The 18,192-nt window shown below is 43.6% G+C and overlaps 1 protein-coding gene across 1 annotated transcript in view; it reads right to left on the reverse strand.

The window, feature by feature from the left end:
* Positions 1 to 18,192, reverse strand: part of VPS13B (vacuolar protein sorting 13 homolog B) — a 968,736-nt gene that overhangs the window by 64,043 nt on the left and 886,501 nt on the right. The window contains exons 46-49 of the mRNA XM_066578394.1: positions 12,192 to 12,275; positions 11,874 to 12,049; positions 8,191 to 8,361; positions 5,857 to 6,058 (exon numbers count right to left, since the gene is read on the reverse strand). Coding sequence (XP_066434491.1) covers positions 5,857 to 6,058; positions 8,191 to 8,361; positions 11,874 to 12,049; positions 12,192 to 12,275 — 633 coding nt within the window. The remainder of the gene's footprint in view (positions 1 to 5,856; positions 6,059 to 8,190; positions 8,362 to 11,873; positions 12,050 to 12,191; positions 12,276 to 18,192) is intronic.

Raw genomic sequence — 18,192 nt, forward strand, 5'->3', positions numbered from 1 at the left:
AAGTTTTATATTTTTTTTTCTTGATTGTTGCTTTCTTAACCCCAGACCTGTTTTATTTTTATACAGCATTTAAAAAAGTCGATATATATTCGAAATATTGATAGTTTTCCACCGATATTTTACAATAATCGATAGTTTGTTCAGTTATAGTCGATACTATTGACTATTGATATTTTTGTGTCAATGTCCCAACCTTAGTCACGGGGGTGTGCTGTACAAGCACTGGGATGTGAACAACGTAAGACCGGAAGAGGGAGAGATGACGAGTTGTGGTAAGGAAGCAGGGTGACGCATCAAGCCCTCTCCATTCAGACATGCAATGCGCAGTGGTAACTGCTGTGCTTGTGCAGGTTGGATTGTTGCAGAATGTGCAAAGACTCTTGAGTATGTCAAGTTGAAGCCTCCAATGCAGGTTCTTCAGTTATCACCAGTCTGAAGGCCCATCAGCCTTCCTCTCCCTGAACACCCACCCTCTTCCAGAGTTGCTGTGAAGAATAAAGTTGATTTTTTTGTGGACTTGCAATATGTGCACTGTATTTGCAACTAACCTTGATGTAGCTTGGTGACTGATAAGTCCCATGCTGTAACTGGGCCCATCGGGTACCCTATGGACTGACGACTACCGGAGACACTATAGACCTCCCTTCAAGGTTGGCTCCCTATCCCCAAACCAGCAGGAAAGCCCTGAGCCGGACAAGCCATTATTCCACCTGTGACCTTTCCTCCAAAACAAAACTAGTCTGGATAAGAAGGTGGCCTTTTTTTTTTAGAGAGGGTTCACTGTATCATAGTTTCTAGGCTTCTGGGTTCTTAAAAGTAAAATTGCATTTTCAAATCACCTACTGACATGCCAGTAATCAGTGGCCTCTATGGTGTTCCTTGTATGTACGGCACAGGTTTGCTGAGACCAGACAAGAGTAATTGAGCAGATATATAATTGTTAACAGGAAAGATTCAGTGTAACTTGTAATTTATTCATTTTAAACCTTAGGCCGCTCTAACACACACTGCTTATTAACGCAATTCGCGCACGTCGCCATGACCGCGGTACAACGCTCACATTGATTTTAATGGAGCTTCCCAGACCTGCACTTGAACACCACGATTTTTGAATGCTGTCTGTTCTATTTTTCAGTGTTTTTGCGTTTAACGGAGTCCATCACCCATCACAATGATGGAGTGTGTTAAAAAGCACTGTCAAAGGCTGTGACATGTTCAGAAACTGTGCTCAAAACCGCGGTAAAATGATTTTAATTAATTTTAACTTTAACAGATAAGTTACATACAATATATTCTTGTAGCACCACAGTCAGTGCCATAATAATAAGGACAGATTAACCTATAGAAAGTAGACAGGTGCCTAGAGCTAAATGGGGAAGGCGGAAAGATTCAGACTCTGGTGCGACCTGTCGCTCGGTTTTGAGTATTGATGGACTATAACCAATAGATTAGAAATGCACTTTATTTGAAACAAGTAGGTAGAGTGTTTCAGCATATGCAAACCCCTTCATCAGTCAAGTAGATTGATGGCTGTTGTGCACATAACACAAACTCCTCAGAGGTTGAGTTACCCTGTGTAAAACCACTGCATACAACAAAATGTTTTACGTACTGGTTTCAAATCTATCAATTCCATTGGTTATATTCCTTCAATATTTGAAATCCAGCTACAAGTCACGCCTAGATCACCTTTCCCATCCATTTTAGATACGCTACTATGGCCACCTAGCGTACTAGGCCTGCAGAACCTGACAATCGGCTAATTAGTCATGTATTCGGGATTGTATGCGCCCCTTCCCACCCTAAAGCCCACATTATTTAAATTTACAATTTTTTTTTTTTTTTTAAATTGTAACCTTATTTTTAGTCATTGTTAGTTCCTGTAGGGAAGTTGAACTGGCGACTGTATGATCGCATGTACAATATACTGCAATACTTCAGTATATCACTATTTTATAGTCATCCACAGGCAGGGCTTAATAGAAGGAAATCCATGGGAAAGCTTCACAAGATCCCAGGCTGCCATGGTGACTGAACAGCATTCCGCAATATCATCAAGAGCTGAGAATTCATTTATAACGCAGCTCTTCACTTTTAATGGTAAAGCAGGTCATGACTGGTTAACATCATCCTCCATCCTGTTGTTGGCTGAAACTAGAGGTCTATGGTATTGTCGGTCAATTATGGGATAATCACTTGTCATTTTGCGCACTGTTTATTTTTCTTTTCACTTACGTGCTTGACCTGCCAGTTAAGTTTGGCATGTCCCTGGTGGGATAGTTCTTATAAACGATCCAAAGAACAAATGATTGGCCACATTCTTGTTGATTATAAGCTTATGTATATGGCCAGTTTAAGAGCAACAAAAGAGTCATCAGAGAGCATTTTCATAGCAAATAGTCTGCCCAAGATTACGTAGACCTTTAATGAAAGGCCAAATTGGCAGAAAACTGAGGCCAAAGAAGGTTATATTTCCAGTCCTCCGCTGTTCAATTAATTATTTTTCACTTTTTCTGAGCTACAGCTTGTACAAGATTAGTTATACAATACAATTATTTACATAGATTATATAGAGAGGCAAATTCTAAAATGCTCGTTAAAGGTGATAAAAATAATATAAAGAAAATAAAAAGAATATATCAAGAGTAAATGTTTTAACTGTATTCCTGCACTCAACAGTCTGGAAAGAGAAAAGCAACTAAAAGCAATCCGCTGACCAGGACCTGACCTCTGACCTATAACGGCCAAGACGTAAAGACACCACTAGCAGAACCGAAGGGTTAGAGGACGCAGACAGAGATAATTGTTGGCCGTACACAATCCACTATTTCAGTAGCTAGTGAGCATTTCCTCTGTACAAATGTCTGCTACTAATTACAAGCCCCTCTAAACCTGTTTTCCTTTGACGATTGATTGGTAAAGCGATAATTTTTAATGGACCACTAAGTGATTGTTTTGTTGTCATTTTATCCAGCTAAAACTGCAGATTTAAAAGGTCCCAAGGGAGGTTTCTGTTTTGTGGAGAGGAATCTGTGTCAGCTGCTCACCATACCTGCATCCCATTACTCTGCGCTAAATTATAGGTCTACCGGTAAGATCATGGAAGGGCAAATTCAGGGATTGTATAACACTACAGTATATACTACAGGGGTAGTAACTGGCATTTACTCCTACAGTTGTTATATAAGAGGCCATAATTATAAAAAAATAAATTATGTTACAAAAATAGCATTCACAGAAGACCTTGAGATATTTTACTGTCGGTTCATATAGCATTTTGCAGTTTGTTCACCCTTGCATCCCAGGTTTCCATCCGCATTGCCAAAAACAGCTTTCAGATAGAACTCTGGACAGAACCGTAGGCTTTCATTAGTCAGATGGAGACAACTTTGTTCTCCTTTGAACAGGTTTTCATTGCCAATTACGCTATTCTGTCCTGCAAAAATGATGGAAAAAAATGGAAACCTGCTCAAATGGTCTCCATTTGACTAATAAAAGTCTATGGTTCTGCACAGGGTTCTATCTGATTGCTGTTTCACACGCAACCCTGGGATTGAAAAAATGAACATAGCAGAAAATGCTATGTGAACCCAGCCTTACATTGTATGAACACCTGCTATATAAAGACTGCATGGTGTTTGTTGTAGAACATCAGCCATGTTATGTTGCAGAGAGGGTGAATACAATGGGTCTTTAATAGAGATGAGCGAGCGTACTCGGATAAGCACTACTCGCTCGAGTAATTGGCTTTATCCGAGTATCGCTGTGCTCGGGGCTAAAGATTCGGGTGCTGGCACGGAGCGGGGAGCTGCAGGGGAGAGCGGGGAGGAACGGAGGTAAGATCTTTCTCTCCTTCTCTCCCGCCCGCTCTCCCCTGCTCCCCGCTGCGACTCACCTGTCAGCCGCAGCGGCACACGAATCTTTAGCCCCGAGCACAGCGATACTCGGATAAAGCCAATTACTCGAGCAAGTAGTGCTTATTCGAGTATGCTCGCTCATCTCTAGTCTTTAACCCTTTAAGGACTAGGCTGTTTTGTACCTTAAGAATAAGACACTTTTTAGGGATTTTCCCCATGTGGTGGTTTTACTGCCCTATTTTTTCTCCTTCAGCTACCAAAATCATTTTTGCTCCGTTTTTTTTCCACTGTGACATATAGAGCTATTTTTTGTAATAACTTTTTTACTGACCTTTTCTGTTGTTTTATTGAGGGTAAAAAGCTAAAAAAAATTATTTAACATTTATAGTTTTTTTTAAATTAGTATATTAATGCTAAAATAAAGTATGGAAATAGGTTCCTCATTTTGTTTCGGACATTTTGATATATAAGAAAGAGATTCTTTCAAGCTCTTACGACCGAAACGCGGCCCTTTTAGTAACCTATGAAGCTGTGACACTGTATTAATAAATGCTGCAAGTTTCCATACTGCTGGTGGAATCTCTTTCTTGCTGGATTTACCTTTATGGACTACGTGGAGGACTGCACGCACCACCGCGAGGAGAAACAGATACAGCCGCATCATTTGAAGCAAGAGGACGGTCAGGGGACGGTGAGCAAATCTTGTTTGTACTGATTTTGATATATAATATATATGGTTTTGGATTACAGGGCACATACGGCAACGGTTTCGGTTGGCGTCAGCTTTGGGTTATTTTCTTTTCTGTAATTTTTTTTTTAACTTATTTAATTATTTTTGTTTACCATCTATGTTTCCCATGACGTCATAAAAGACCTCTGCGGGACATTAACATGTTTTTTTACTTTTTTTTATTTGACACTTTTCCACTGTAGCTGGGGCCTCCATAGGAGCCCCAGTTACAGTGGGAAACATCCCATGTAGTGACATGACAGAGCTGATCAGGGCCTGCCAGGACACTGGAGCTCTGCTGTGCCAGGGGATCGCGGCAGTCGCGTGACCGTCTGCCCACGTAGTGGAAGTTACACTTCCACTTCTTAGTACATAGCGCTCATGGAGCGCTTTGTACTAGGAAAAGGAGAAGGCAAAAGTGGTTAAAAACCATTTCTCCCTTCTCCTTTGGGTTGTCAGCTGTGACTTACAGCTGACAATCCGACCTGCCTCTGCTTGATTGCCCCTCGTCGTATTTCTGCGATCGGGCAGGATTAAAGCCCAGGACCAAGCTCCGTAAATTTACAGCGCTTGGTCCTTAAGGAGTTAAGGATATGTTGTCAATGGTGTCAGTCCCCAACAAAATACCTATGGAGCATTCGCTCTACTTTTTACAACAAGTACAGGAGGAAAAGTGGGCAATGCTTCATAGTCTCACTTCTTTAGTATGCGGTGGAATTCAATGTCAGGCACATGTTGTTTCAAAGGACCACAGTATACAAAACTCTACTTTCATAGGCACTTACACTTGGCATTATGCACTAATCATAATAAATGTCCCCAATTGTCTTTGACTTGAACTGGTGTACAAAACACCTGCAATGCCCAAAAAAATTACAAAAATAACCTCCCATCCCAGTAAACTTTAAAAGATTAAATATACAAGTTTTAACATTGTTTAATTATTTTATTGAATGGTTTTATATGAAACCTAAAGTATGAGAAGTGCAGTACTGAATACATTAATCTCTCTCTTCTGACTGATGTAGATCGAGTGACTTATTTTAAACACTCATACCACACAATGGATTCAACTTTTTTTGTGAGCAAAAATTACACACCATAACAACTGATGAAGCCTTGAAGGCTTATCATTTTTCTGGTTAGCCACAATAGGTTTCACCCTCTATAGAACTTTTGTCTTTCCTACACAAGAGTATGTAACATTACTGACACCACAATGCCAAAGCCTGCTGTTCTACATCTAGAGTTTTTCTCAAGTATTCTTACCTTGAAGTTAGGAGGAATGATGGTCTTTCCAGCAGGAATTTGAAGAACTATGTCCTCACCCTCAAAAAGCCAAAGATCCCACCGAGATTGGTTGATAAGGAGAGCCCACGGGAGCAACTCAATCAGTAGTGTCTTCAGGTGAGGCTTCCAGAGCGAGAGTTTAACCTGCATGGGGCTATCCCACTGAGATAAGTGTTCCCCACTGTAAAGAAGAGAAATAAAATAAAAGTGGCTATACCTTCCTCTACACATACTTGTTAGTGAAATGAATATGACTCCATGTTCTATCCTATGCGTAGCCATTTTGTGTCAGGCAGCCATCTTATATGCCTCTTTTCATTATATTCATTTGTCCTCTTTCTTAAGGATTTATAGATATTACATAGTTACTCAAAAAGCTTTAAGTGAATAACTGAGGCCAGGGCTGGAGGAGATAGCTATGTGGCATTCAAACTGGCCGGCAGGTCAAGCTGACTTGTCCCTTTTTGTTCACGCATATTGCTAAATATTTATACTAAACATTTTAATGTTTACTATTACTGTACTTTTGTGTTCTGAGAAGCTAATCATTATGATTCGACTGCACCTGCACTGTTAGTTTTGCATTTTAGATGTTAAATTCCTTATCTTGCATATTCACACTGTGTTTATGTTTTATTGACCAATGGTAATAAATGAATTATAATAAATTTGAATTATTGTAATCAAAGCATGTGCCTCTATAAAAACTGCTGCCTGTCAATCAATAAACATATAACTTTTGATCATGCTAAGTGGTGTTGTGGTGAAAGTATTTTTTTTAAATAAATTCTTTATTTGTAATTTTCATTTAACTGAAACATTTGCAATTCGGTATCAGTGGAGTGGCACGCATGTCTATACAATAAGCACTATGAAATTCGAACTTATCATGTCACGACATTCAAGTAAAATAAGCGGTATATCTATAAATGAACATGAAAACACTATTTGCAAGCATGGCAGGGTTTTATTTTTCTTTATAGATATTATTCTAACCATAACCTAATCAGGAACCGTGAGGGGAGGCGGATATAGGGGAGGAGAAAAAGAGAATTGAGGTAAAATGGGTAAGGGAAAGCAAAAGGTTAGGGGTGTACAGAGGCAGAGAAAAAAAGTAGGTAGCCAAGAGGAGCAGTAGCTGTACGGGTCTGTTAGGCACAATGTAAAGATCTATATTCGGGGGTGTTTGAAAGATGTGTACCGAAATAACTCACAAAAGAGAACAAACAAAACACATTGGACTGCTAATCAAGGATATTGTTACATCAGAATGCAGGTTCCCACAATGCTGCTCATACTGTCGACACACTTCAAAACTCTGCTTTTAAATGTTAAAGCATTCCCCTATAGTCCACAAGATTATCACCTGTTTGTTCCTCTGACAAAAGCCGTAGGAGGATGAAGATCCACATCTGATGCATTTGTGGCTCACAGATTTATCACAGTGGCTTTGCTGAATGCTACAAGTGAGTTACTTTTAGACTGTAACTTTATACCACCTTTTTGTCGGCTTAATTTACAACAAAAATTGTGCAATTTTGGGTGCACAATGCTGCATTTAGACAACACCTCTTTTTTAGAAAGCCATGCTTTTTTGTCTGATGAACCATAAAAATAGTCCAAAAGTGTCTAGAAGCACATGGCATATGAGGTTCAAGCCATGTGAGGGCTTAGTCAGACGGGCGCATCTTTCTGCAGGATAAGACGGTCGCACTGCAGGTGCGAAGAAAGAACACATGACCAGCTCCATTGCCGGTCATGTGCTCTTTCTTCCGGTGCTGCGGAGAGTCGTCCGCACCTGCAGTGTGGCCGTCTTCTTCATGCAGGAAGACGGGCGCATCGGCGTCCGGATGCGCCTGTGTGACTAAGCCCTTGGACTGTTCTCTAGCACAATCTGTAAAGTAATGTAAAAAAGAGTCCCGCCCACCCTCCCTCTTAGAGAGGATTGAGAGCTAGTAAAAATATATAAGGATGGTTAGTAAATAAAGTAGATAGGGTTATTATGAGAATATGTGTTTTTTTTTTCCTGTTTAGCAGCCGGAGGTGGTGGTGGGTCCTTGGAGGCAAAGTTTTATATTGGATGGAGGGAGTTTGGTGGGTATAGCCTTACCTCTGAGTCCACCTCCCCGCCACTCCTTTATTTTATTTCAAAGTGGTTAGGTCTGGTGCTTTAGGTAAGTCCAGGGAAGGGATCTCGAGTGGCCTGGATCATCTTATTTTTACAAAAACATTTCAGTAACCGAAGACTTCAGGACCCTCCTCATATCCACATATTTGTGAAGGAAAAGGAAAAGTTTAAAAAACAGCACCTACCTGTCTGTATCTTTTCTATTATATGGCCACACAGGCTGAGAACAGCAATCTTCCCCATAAAAGTCAGAAATGATTTGACCTGCAGAGTATTCACTTTGTGCTTTCATGGCTATTTGTTTAATCAGAGCGGTTGAGATGGGAACAGCACATTCTGATGGGTCATCTTCTTCCCTGGAAACAGAAGAACACACAACCGCTATCGGATAAGGAAGCCATGTATTATGACACGTTGATAGAAAGTATGAAAATGTCAAATTCTAAAGGACATACTTTTAAGAAAAATGTAGTTGTTTTACTGCTTAACAGAACCATCATATCCTACTTAAATAAAAATTCCATTCATTAAGTTGTATGGATGTGTGGAAGACCAGGGCAAACAGGATGGAGTAAGTTACCACTCCAAGATAGGCGTAGGGGATATGTTGGAGATCACTGGTGGGCTCCTCCGGGGGCAGCAGCAGCCACTCCAGCATTTAACCCTGAGTCAAACGCAAAGTCTCCTTCTCCAGTTTCCCTCATAACCAGTATGGCTGAGCTGCATGTTGCCAGTAGTGGCTTGGTCACAGGAGATATACAAGGCTCACGGTGAAATGATCTTTTGAGCATGCTGCATCTTCAAAACGTTTATTAAAACTGTTTGCAGTTTTTATCGTAACTTTTTAGCAGTAACCTATCACACTTGGAGTGGTACATAGGGTCCAGTAACTTGTTGCCTAGGTACCGGCTATGAACTAGCCTCTCCTTTCTCTTGTTCTTCATGCCTCTCGCGGGAATCCTCACTTCAAGTTCCCTTCTATGGCAAAACCACCTACTGCACAGGAGCCAAGTCTGAGACGCACGCTCCTTCCCCACTCATCTTTTTAGATCTTCACTTGACCATCCGCCAATTCAAAGTGACATGCATTATTTTCATAGAATTTCTTTACATTTACATGTAAGGCACATTTAAAAAAAACATTACAATCTCGAACCCCAAGCCTACCATTACCCCTTACATATGAATAAAGCATTAGAAGGGATTGTCTCATAAAAAACTCATGACTATACGCCCTATCAGGGCATATGGAAGTCATAGAGAGTTTCCCCAGCTCAATTCCCCCTTTATGTACCAGAATGGAAAACCTCTCTGTTAGTATTCCCCAATCTGCTTAACTAGGCCCATCCATAAATTACATAGTGAACTATTCATTTGAATGGATGGTATGTAAATCTCCATTTCCGTTTCAGAGGCTGTTGCTTGAAGAAGCTGGATCTGCAACAATCACCAGTTTCTATCTATAAAGGGTCTTCATGAGACAACCTCTTATAAAAAAAAAAGCCTAGTATTCACCATTATTATGTCGCTGTCTCAGTTCTCCTTTATTGATGGGGGATGCAGTAGTGAAGTTACTGAAGTGGCTAATAGGGGTCCTAATCATAGACATGTAAGGTGATCTTTGTAGAAAAGAAGAGGTTTCTCTGTTTTGGGGCTGACCAATAAGGCTAATTATGTTTCACCGCAGGGGGCGCTTAAAGAGAAGGATGAGCCTCCCAGTCCTGGCTTCAGCCTGGTAAGAAAAGGCAATGCCAGCCTTGGGGAGCCAGACACCAGGGAGGTGGTAACAAATCCATGCACGGTTTTGGGGGGCACATGATGGATCTACAGCCTTTGTCAGCTAAGGAAGCTGCATTGTATTAGAGGCCAGACAGGTTTAGGATTTGTTTTTGGGATTGTACTATGGTGTGAAGTGCTGTGTCTAGATCTGTGACAGAGACACAAGTGAATAAAGCTGTTTGAGACCAGTAATTAAAGAAAAACTGGTGTGGAAGTGAATTACTTTGTGTGCCAACTGTCTTATGAAGGAAGATGATGGCCCCAGTAAGTGACTAACCACCCAAGTTATCACAGTGAGTAAAAGAGATTGACAACCTCTCCTACATACTAATATGTGCAGTTACAGTTGTCAGTCCTTTAGCTGCTCTGTCATTACATGATAGAACCGGAGTTCCCTTTCATGACTTTGTGGTGCAGATCGTTTTCCCCCTACCCTGGGGGAATGTGGTAAAGAGTCTATAAACTGAGATCAAGCCCCTAGAATCAGTTACTATTTTGCTACAAAACTCAGCATGCAGTTATATCTCAGGCAGAAATGCAAATGATTAAGGCTGTGGTGTGATTAGATGAGCAGTATTGCCACCTAAAGCCCCTGTGTCTGTCTGAACCCTTTCCCGGCACTTGGCTGAAGAAAATTTGGTCATACAGTGCCCATTACATATATTGCCTTTGTAAATAAGGAAGATGGAATAATACCCTTTGCAGCACCACCTATTGGAAGGCAGCATTCCTGCAAATCAATGTCAGACCCTTTACACAAGTCTTTATAACAATGATTGGGAATTGAAAACCAAAAGCCAGAAAACCATACACAGACAGCTGTTTCGGGGTTTTTTGCCCCTCATCAGTGTGCACTATGTTTCTGACTTGGCTAGTGAGAGGCTTATGACGTGGTCCGAGAAGAGTATAATCTTCTCCTTAAGGAAACCACCTAGAAGGTGTGTGAGGAGACACCTAGGAGGTGAATGAGAAGACTTATAAGGCCATGCTTGCTTCTCTGGAAAATATACAAATAAGGAAGACGGAACAATATCTCTGCAGCGTAACCTATTGGAAGGCAGCAAGCATGGCTTCTAAGTCTTCTGACTCACTTCTCAGGTGTCTCCTCCTAGGGGCCATACCTTCTAGGGGCTCTCCCTAAGGAGAGATGATACCCTTCCCATGTACTACTTTTGACACTCACCCACTATTCTCTCTGATGAATAGCTCTCAAAAGATCAACGGTGTGTCGGACCCCTGACAATCTGTTCTTGTAAAGATAGGTCATCATCAATAATACAGGCCTAGAAAACCCCTTTAAGGTGTATTCACACAGACAAGTGCGATGTAGGTCAGTGAAAAACAGACTGTTTTACCTGCAATTTTCATGTGTGTATGAAGCTTTTTTGCAATGGAAAAGCGCAATTTGCATTATATTTAAACCACTTTTTCACGCAAGTGAAAAAAAAATTGCATGTGGTTCCAATAGTAAAATGCTTTAAAAATAGATTGTACTCACAAGCAACTCGCATGGCACTCACTCTTGTACTCACAAGAATCGCCCAAAATTAGGTTATAAAGTGATTTTTCAAACTATTGGTCGCAATGAAAAATTGATTGTGAATAATGAACCCATTTAAGTGAATGGCTTCTTTTCTGTGCAAGTTCTATCCCATCTCACAATTGGACAGGAACATTGCCCATGCCAATACACCCTTAAATACATATAAGGCCAAGTACAACAGATCCAAACTGCAATCATCCAACCCCAGTTACTTATATCAAAGTCCTAGGGTGTCCAGAAAAGAAAAATATCATTGCACGCTACTCTTTTCTTGATCTCTTGATGTCAAATGCGACAGAATCTCGATAGAGGCTTATAACAACAGTGTGAACAGAACCTATGAATACATCTTGATGACGCATGCAAGGCGCAACTGTTATTCCATAACTATGCATTAATATCATACATCTTAAAGCTCAAGCTGGCCCCTTTCATAACTTAGATTGCAAGGATCATTAATGTAAGTGCCATGTTTTTCTAGCATCCCAGTCTTGCCAAAAAAGTTGTGCGCCAGTACTAGAAAAGTAGTAATGTTTTTCTTTGTACCTAGCTTGGAAAGTCAGGTGATGGGTTATGTCTGGCTCTATGTTCTGTAGGGGCTTTTCCAGCCCCTTTCCAGGAATCACTTGTGTTTCACTTAAGCCAAGGCTTCTTTTCTCTAAATGTATTATAATGGGATCTGGAAGATGGCTCCGCATGATAAAGAGAGGGCTGAACACAATCTGAAAAGACAAAGAACAGAATGACATTAATCTCTGCACTTTCCAGCTGCCTGATATTGTAAATTATTGCTTCGAAGGTCACAGTAACCTCCATTCCATCCAGTATATGTAAGGTCACATCGCCGGGGTATTCATTACTTACCATTCGTTGCTGAGCCTGAGAACTGGGATCTAAGGTTAGAAGCGTGCACCACACATAGATAATGGGCCTTTTTGAAGATGGCACCTGCGAGGAGTGAGAGGATATTAATGACAATGCTTATCTGGACACTGGTTCTACTATTTCCTGCTTCTAATCTGATCACATATTCTACACATAAGATAAAAGTAAGCAAAAAGTGAAAAATAACTTGAAATATTCTACTGAAACACATCAGTTCTTAATTAATCCAAAACGTTAAAAGGGTCATTCACGATTAGAAAAAGAATATGTACTTTTTCAGAAACAGTGCCACATCTGTCTATCAGCTGTGTATGGTATTGCAACCGATTCCCATTTAAAGGAATTATCCATGGACACAACTTTTTTTTTAACTCTGCTCAGCCTGTTGTAAAATGCTAAAAGAAAGGGGGCGTAGTGTGCCAATCGTCGAGTAGGATGCGACTAGTAATTATTAAAAAATTATAGTACCAGTGTTTCTGGTGGCGCAATGCTCCACACAGCTGTTCTACATGGTGCATCCATTATGATCCCTACACATCACACAGCTCTACTTCATCCATCCTGATTCCCACACATTACACACACAACACATTACACACACAGCTCTACTGCATCCTTCCTTATTCCCACACATTACACACACAGCACATTGCACACACAGCTTTGCTACATTGTACATCCATTATGATTCCCACAAATTACACACACAGCTCTACTACATCCATCTTGATTTCCACACAGCTCTACTACATCCATCCTGATCCCACACATTACACACACAGCTTTACTACATTCATCATGATCCCACACATTAGCACACATGATCCCACACATTAGCACACATGATCCCACACACACAGCACTACACACAGCTCTGCTAAATCCTGATTCACACACATCACACACACAGCTCTACTACATCCATCCTGATTCACAAATAGAGTGATGAGCCCCTGGTCATGTGATTCCTGACTCCACCCACACAGGTGGAGTCACAGGTCCTGGTAGTAGCTGCTGTCGGCTTATCCAGTATATAGTACTTTCTACCAAACTGCACAATGGCTCCTCCCACAACACTGTTGTCACTGCAGGTACTTCAACCCGCTGGATCTCTGAGGTGACGGTAGGTTAGTGTCTTCTGTCAGGAACGCTGTGTTGTGCCTGAGATAATAACGGCTTAGTTGTATTCTCATTTTGTTATTTTTATCCTCCTCTTTTCAAGAGCCCCAACTGTATTGTTCTTTAGTTGGTCAGGCTCTGTATTTTATATATGTTGTAGGACCTTCGATGATAGCCCCAGGGTGCAGAGTGATAGCGACACCAGGGTGCGGAGTGATAGCGGCACCAGGGGCGGAGCATCAGAAGCACTCACACAATAACTGACAAATGGTCATTAGTAGTTTGATAGAGACGCACTACTAATCACCCCCACCACTTACCTGCTTCTCAGACTGCTCAGGACCCGGAGACTTCCTCCTCCTATCACCCACAAGCTCAAACTATAACACAAGAGGAGGCTGTAGCAGTTCAGGCTGTCCTAGTACCTGCACCCTGCCTGCTCAGAGACAACATAGGGGAGGCTTATATACCCTCTGCACACTCTCACTGCCCTGAATTGACTCCTGCCCAGCACAGCTCCCCTGCAGCTCCTGCCTCCCATTCTCCTCCGAGCTCAGCTGTGGATACAGGATTAGACTGGAAGGACCACATACAGGTATTGCCCACAGAGGTGGAAATTAATGGTCTTCTTCAGAAGATGGAAGCCTCACATAAAAAAAAGACATGATTGCCTTACAACATGATCTGCAGCACATGGGGCAGATAACAGAGGAAACACAGAAAAATATAACGGATTCACTGGACTCTCACAGACAGGCTATCAAGGACTTCAAATTTCTGACCTATTTATGCATCTGAATGATATGGATAACTGCCATCAGCGGAATAATCTTTGCATCAGAGGACTTAGAGTGGATATTGAAACATCCTAGCTGGAATCTTGGGCTCAGAATTTTTTCAGAGATTTCCCTACTTTGCCTCCTTTCCTTAAAGGGGTTTTGTCATTGAAAAAATAAATTCTATACTCACCTATTCCTCCACAGGCAGACTGCTTACAACATCTTCTCCTCACTCATCTTAAACAGTCCCCCAAGTCAGCTCTTCTCCTTGTTATGAAGCTAGCATTCCTTGCATTCTTCTTCCTGCAGGCCAGTGAAGGTAACGTCCCTGTTACATAGCGTTCACTGGCTAGAAAGGAATGCTAATATATTGCAGAGACAGCACACATGAGCAGTCTCTGCAATAGCTCGGCACTTCCTGCCAGACTGTGATTTAGTGACATAGCTTACATTGCTGGGTAGGAAGGAGACTGACAGTGAGTGAATGTAACATCACAGGAAACAGAAGAATCAGCTAGCCGGAGGTGAGGTGAGGTGACCCCCCCGGAACTGCAGGAGACAGGAAAATATCAGCGAGGAGAAGATCTGGTAAGTAGACTGGCGGGGGAGGAATAGGTGAGAATAGAATTTTTCTTTTTTAATGACAGAACCCCTTTAAGCAAATAATGGAAATCTAAGCCGGGTTTGCTGCCCGATGCAATATAATCTCATCCCATGGTCTTCTCATAGCTTTAATTGGAAACCCTCAGTTTGGAGTTCCCACTGGAGCATGGATGCAATATTTTCAGCTATGAGATTTTGTGAATCCCCTGGCACCTGTGATGAACCTAACTAAGCCACTCACCCCATTCGAGGAATTATGTATGTCTACTGAATCCCCTAGACATGTGATCTCTGCGCTATCAAACTACTAACAACCACTTGTCTGTTTGTATGCATGTAAGTATGTGTGTAAGGCCTCCTTCCCACGAGCGTGACGGGCTCCGCCGCGTAATATTACGCAGTGAAGCCCGTCACGGCGCCCCCCAGAGCCCCTATACTTACCTGCGGGAGATAGCGTGAAAACGCTTCCCCGCCCACCGCCGCCGCGTCACCGCCCACCGCCGCCGCGTCACCGGCCGTGTCACGTGCGCGGCCGGCCGTGTCACGTGACGCGGCCGGCCGCGTCATATGGCGTCATATGACGCGCGGCGGTGGGCGGGAAAGCGTTTTTTCACGCTATCTCCCGCTGGTTACAGCGGGAGATAGCGTGAACGGACGGCTTCCATTGCCTGCAATGGAAGCCGTCAGCGCGTACAGCCCGTCCTCACCCGCAGAAAATAGAGCATGCTGCGGGTGAGGACGGGAGAAATCGCGGTGCGTAATTCCGCGGTGGAATTACGCATCGTGAGCATTGTGCTATTAGGTTCAATAGAACCTAATAGCAGGGTGCAACGCAGCGGATTTTTGCCGCGAATTTACGCGGCGTAAATCCGTTCGTGGGAAGGAGGCCTAAGTGATTCTCATAGCTCAGCTCCCTGGTGACATCATAGACCCGCCCCTGGCACCATTATGGCAGGTCCTAACACACTGAGAATACAACTAAGTTGCTATTATGTCAGACCTACCGTCACCACAGAGATCCGGCAGGCTGAAGGACCTGTGGTGACGTCACTGCTGTGAGAAGAACCATTCTGGAGTTTGGTAGTACTGTATACTGGATTAGCTGACAGAAAGTACAGGACCTGTGATGAGGTCACCGTGTGGGTGGAGTAAGGGATCACATGACTAGGGGCTCATCACTGTATTCCAGGAGCTGTGTGTGTCATGTGTGCAGTCAGCATAAATGTAGTAGAGGTGCGAGTGGCTGTTTGTCTAATGTGCTGTGTGTAATGTGTATAGTCAGCATGGATGTATGTTATGAAGCACAGCTGTGTTTGTGACGCGCATGTCATGTAACAGAGCGGAGTTTGTAACATGCGTATGTACTGTGGCACAGTTGTGTCAGTCACGCGAACACCTGTGTTTGTACCATGCGTATGTCATGTCTGTCAGGTGCATGTCATGTACCAAAGCTGTGACTGTCAGGTGCATGGCATGTAGCACAGCTGTGTGTGTCTATCACACGCCCATGTACCACAGCTGTGTGTGTGTGACGTGCATGTAGCAAAGCTGTGTGTGTCTGTCAGGCACCCATGTACCGCAGCTGTGTGGCGCATTGCACCAGGAGAAACACATGTACTATAATTTCCTAATAATTACTAGTACCAGTTGACACGGGAGACAGATCACACTTACCTAGGTTTCATAGGTGCCTGGGGGAAAAAAAACTGGGTCTTTTCCACGGGAGCTCTGGCTCAAGGCCTTTATTTTAACTGAGAAATTGGCAGGTTCTTGTAAATTACAAGGGTTTAAGTTCTAAGCTGTTGACTAAATCGTACCGAAAACTAAAGAAAATACATAAAATATATTACCAGGTCTTCCCCAGTGCTGGAGATGCTTTAGTGCTATAGACCAGTGGTCCCCAACCTTTTTGGCACCAGGGACCGGCTTCCAGCAAGACCATTTTTACAAGGCCTGGCAGGGTTGGGCAGGACATGGGCGGGGCTTTGGTTATATAGGGCGGGGTTATGAAGGGGGTTGGAGTTTAGTCCATTCCTATTTAATTATGACATTTAGAATGTTCTGGCAGTACACACATAGGGCAGTATATAGTCTATCCCCCCCCCCCAGCACACACATAGGGCAGCATATAATTTATCTCCCCCCCCCAGTAATAGACAGCCCCCACCCCTCAGTAATAAACAGCCCCCACCTCTCAGTAATTAGCAGCCCCTCCCCCAGTAATAAGTAGCTCCCCCCAGTAATAACCATCCCCCCAGTAATAAGCAGGTCCCCCCCCCCCCCGTAATAAGCAGGTCCACCCCCCCGTAATAGGCAGCCCCCCCCCAGTAATAGGCAGGTCCCCCCCAGTAATAGGCAGCCCCCCCAGACAAAAAGCAGCCCCTTCCCCTGTAATAAGTAGCCCCACCCCCAGTAATAAGCAGCCCCCACAGTAAGCAACCCCCCAGTAATAAGTTCCCACCCCAGTAATAGGCAGCCCCCCCAGTAGTAAGTAGCCCCCACCCCCCCAGTAATAGGCAGCCCCTTCCCCTGTAATAAGTAGCCCCCCCAGTAATAACCCCCCCCTGTAATAGGCAGCCCCCCAGTAATAGGCAGCCCCTTCCCCTGTAATAACCAGCCCCCCCAGTAATAAGTAGCCCCCCTCCCCGGTAATAAGCAACCCCCCCAGTAATAAGCAGGTCCCCCCCCCCCAGTAATAGGCAGCCCACCCAGTAATAAGTAGCCCCCTCCCCAGTAATAACCAGCCCCCCCCCCAGTAATAGACAGCCCCCCTAGTAATAGGCAGGCCCTTCCCCTGTAATAGGTAGCCCCCACCCCACCCCACCCCCAGTAATAGGCAGCCCCCCCATAATATGCAGCACCACTCCACCCCCGAAATAGGCAGCCCCCCCACCCCTAGTAATAGGCAGCCCCCCTTAGTAGTAAGCAGCCCCCCAACCCATATACTTACCTCCTCCCTGCTGTCGCTCTCTGTCTGCTTGCCCTGACGTCAGCCCGGAATGCTTCCTCCCCGAGTCCTCTCCTGCGGAACTAATGAGCAGGGGACTCGGGAAGGAGAATCGTGGCTGCACAGACGTCAGTGTGCGCCGGGATCAGCGCGATTACCAGCGGGGTGCTGCGGCGCCCCCGCTGGTAATCGCTTCAGTGGTGAGCGGCGTCCGCACGCCGCGGGCCACAAAGCACAAGGCAGCGGGCCTTGTGTTTAGAGCAAAATTTCCCGGCGGTGCCGCGGACTGGCGCTAAACATCCAACGGCCCGGCCCCCGTCTGCGGCCCGGTGGTTGGGGACCCCTGCTATAGACAACATAGTCCATATTTGGTAGGAGCGCCCTCCAGTGGTTGTTCTTTGGCAGGACATTATATAATAGTATTTGTAGTACCTCTGTGGTCCTTACTACAGAGGCTGCCCTTTTATCTATGTTCGCTGGATCTATCTACACATTAAGGAGAGTCTGCTCCTTTTTTCAGTTTTTGCAATCA

This window comes from Eleutherodactylus coqui, chromosome 9 (assembly GCF_035609145.1).
Source record: "Eleutherodactylus coqui strain aEleCoq1 chromosome 9, aEleCoq1.hap1, whole genome shotgun sequence".
In the NCBI taxonomy this organism is placed as follows: Eukaryota; Metazoa; Chordata; class Amphibia; order Anura; family Eleutherodactylidae; genus Eleutherodactylus; species Eleutherodactylus coqui.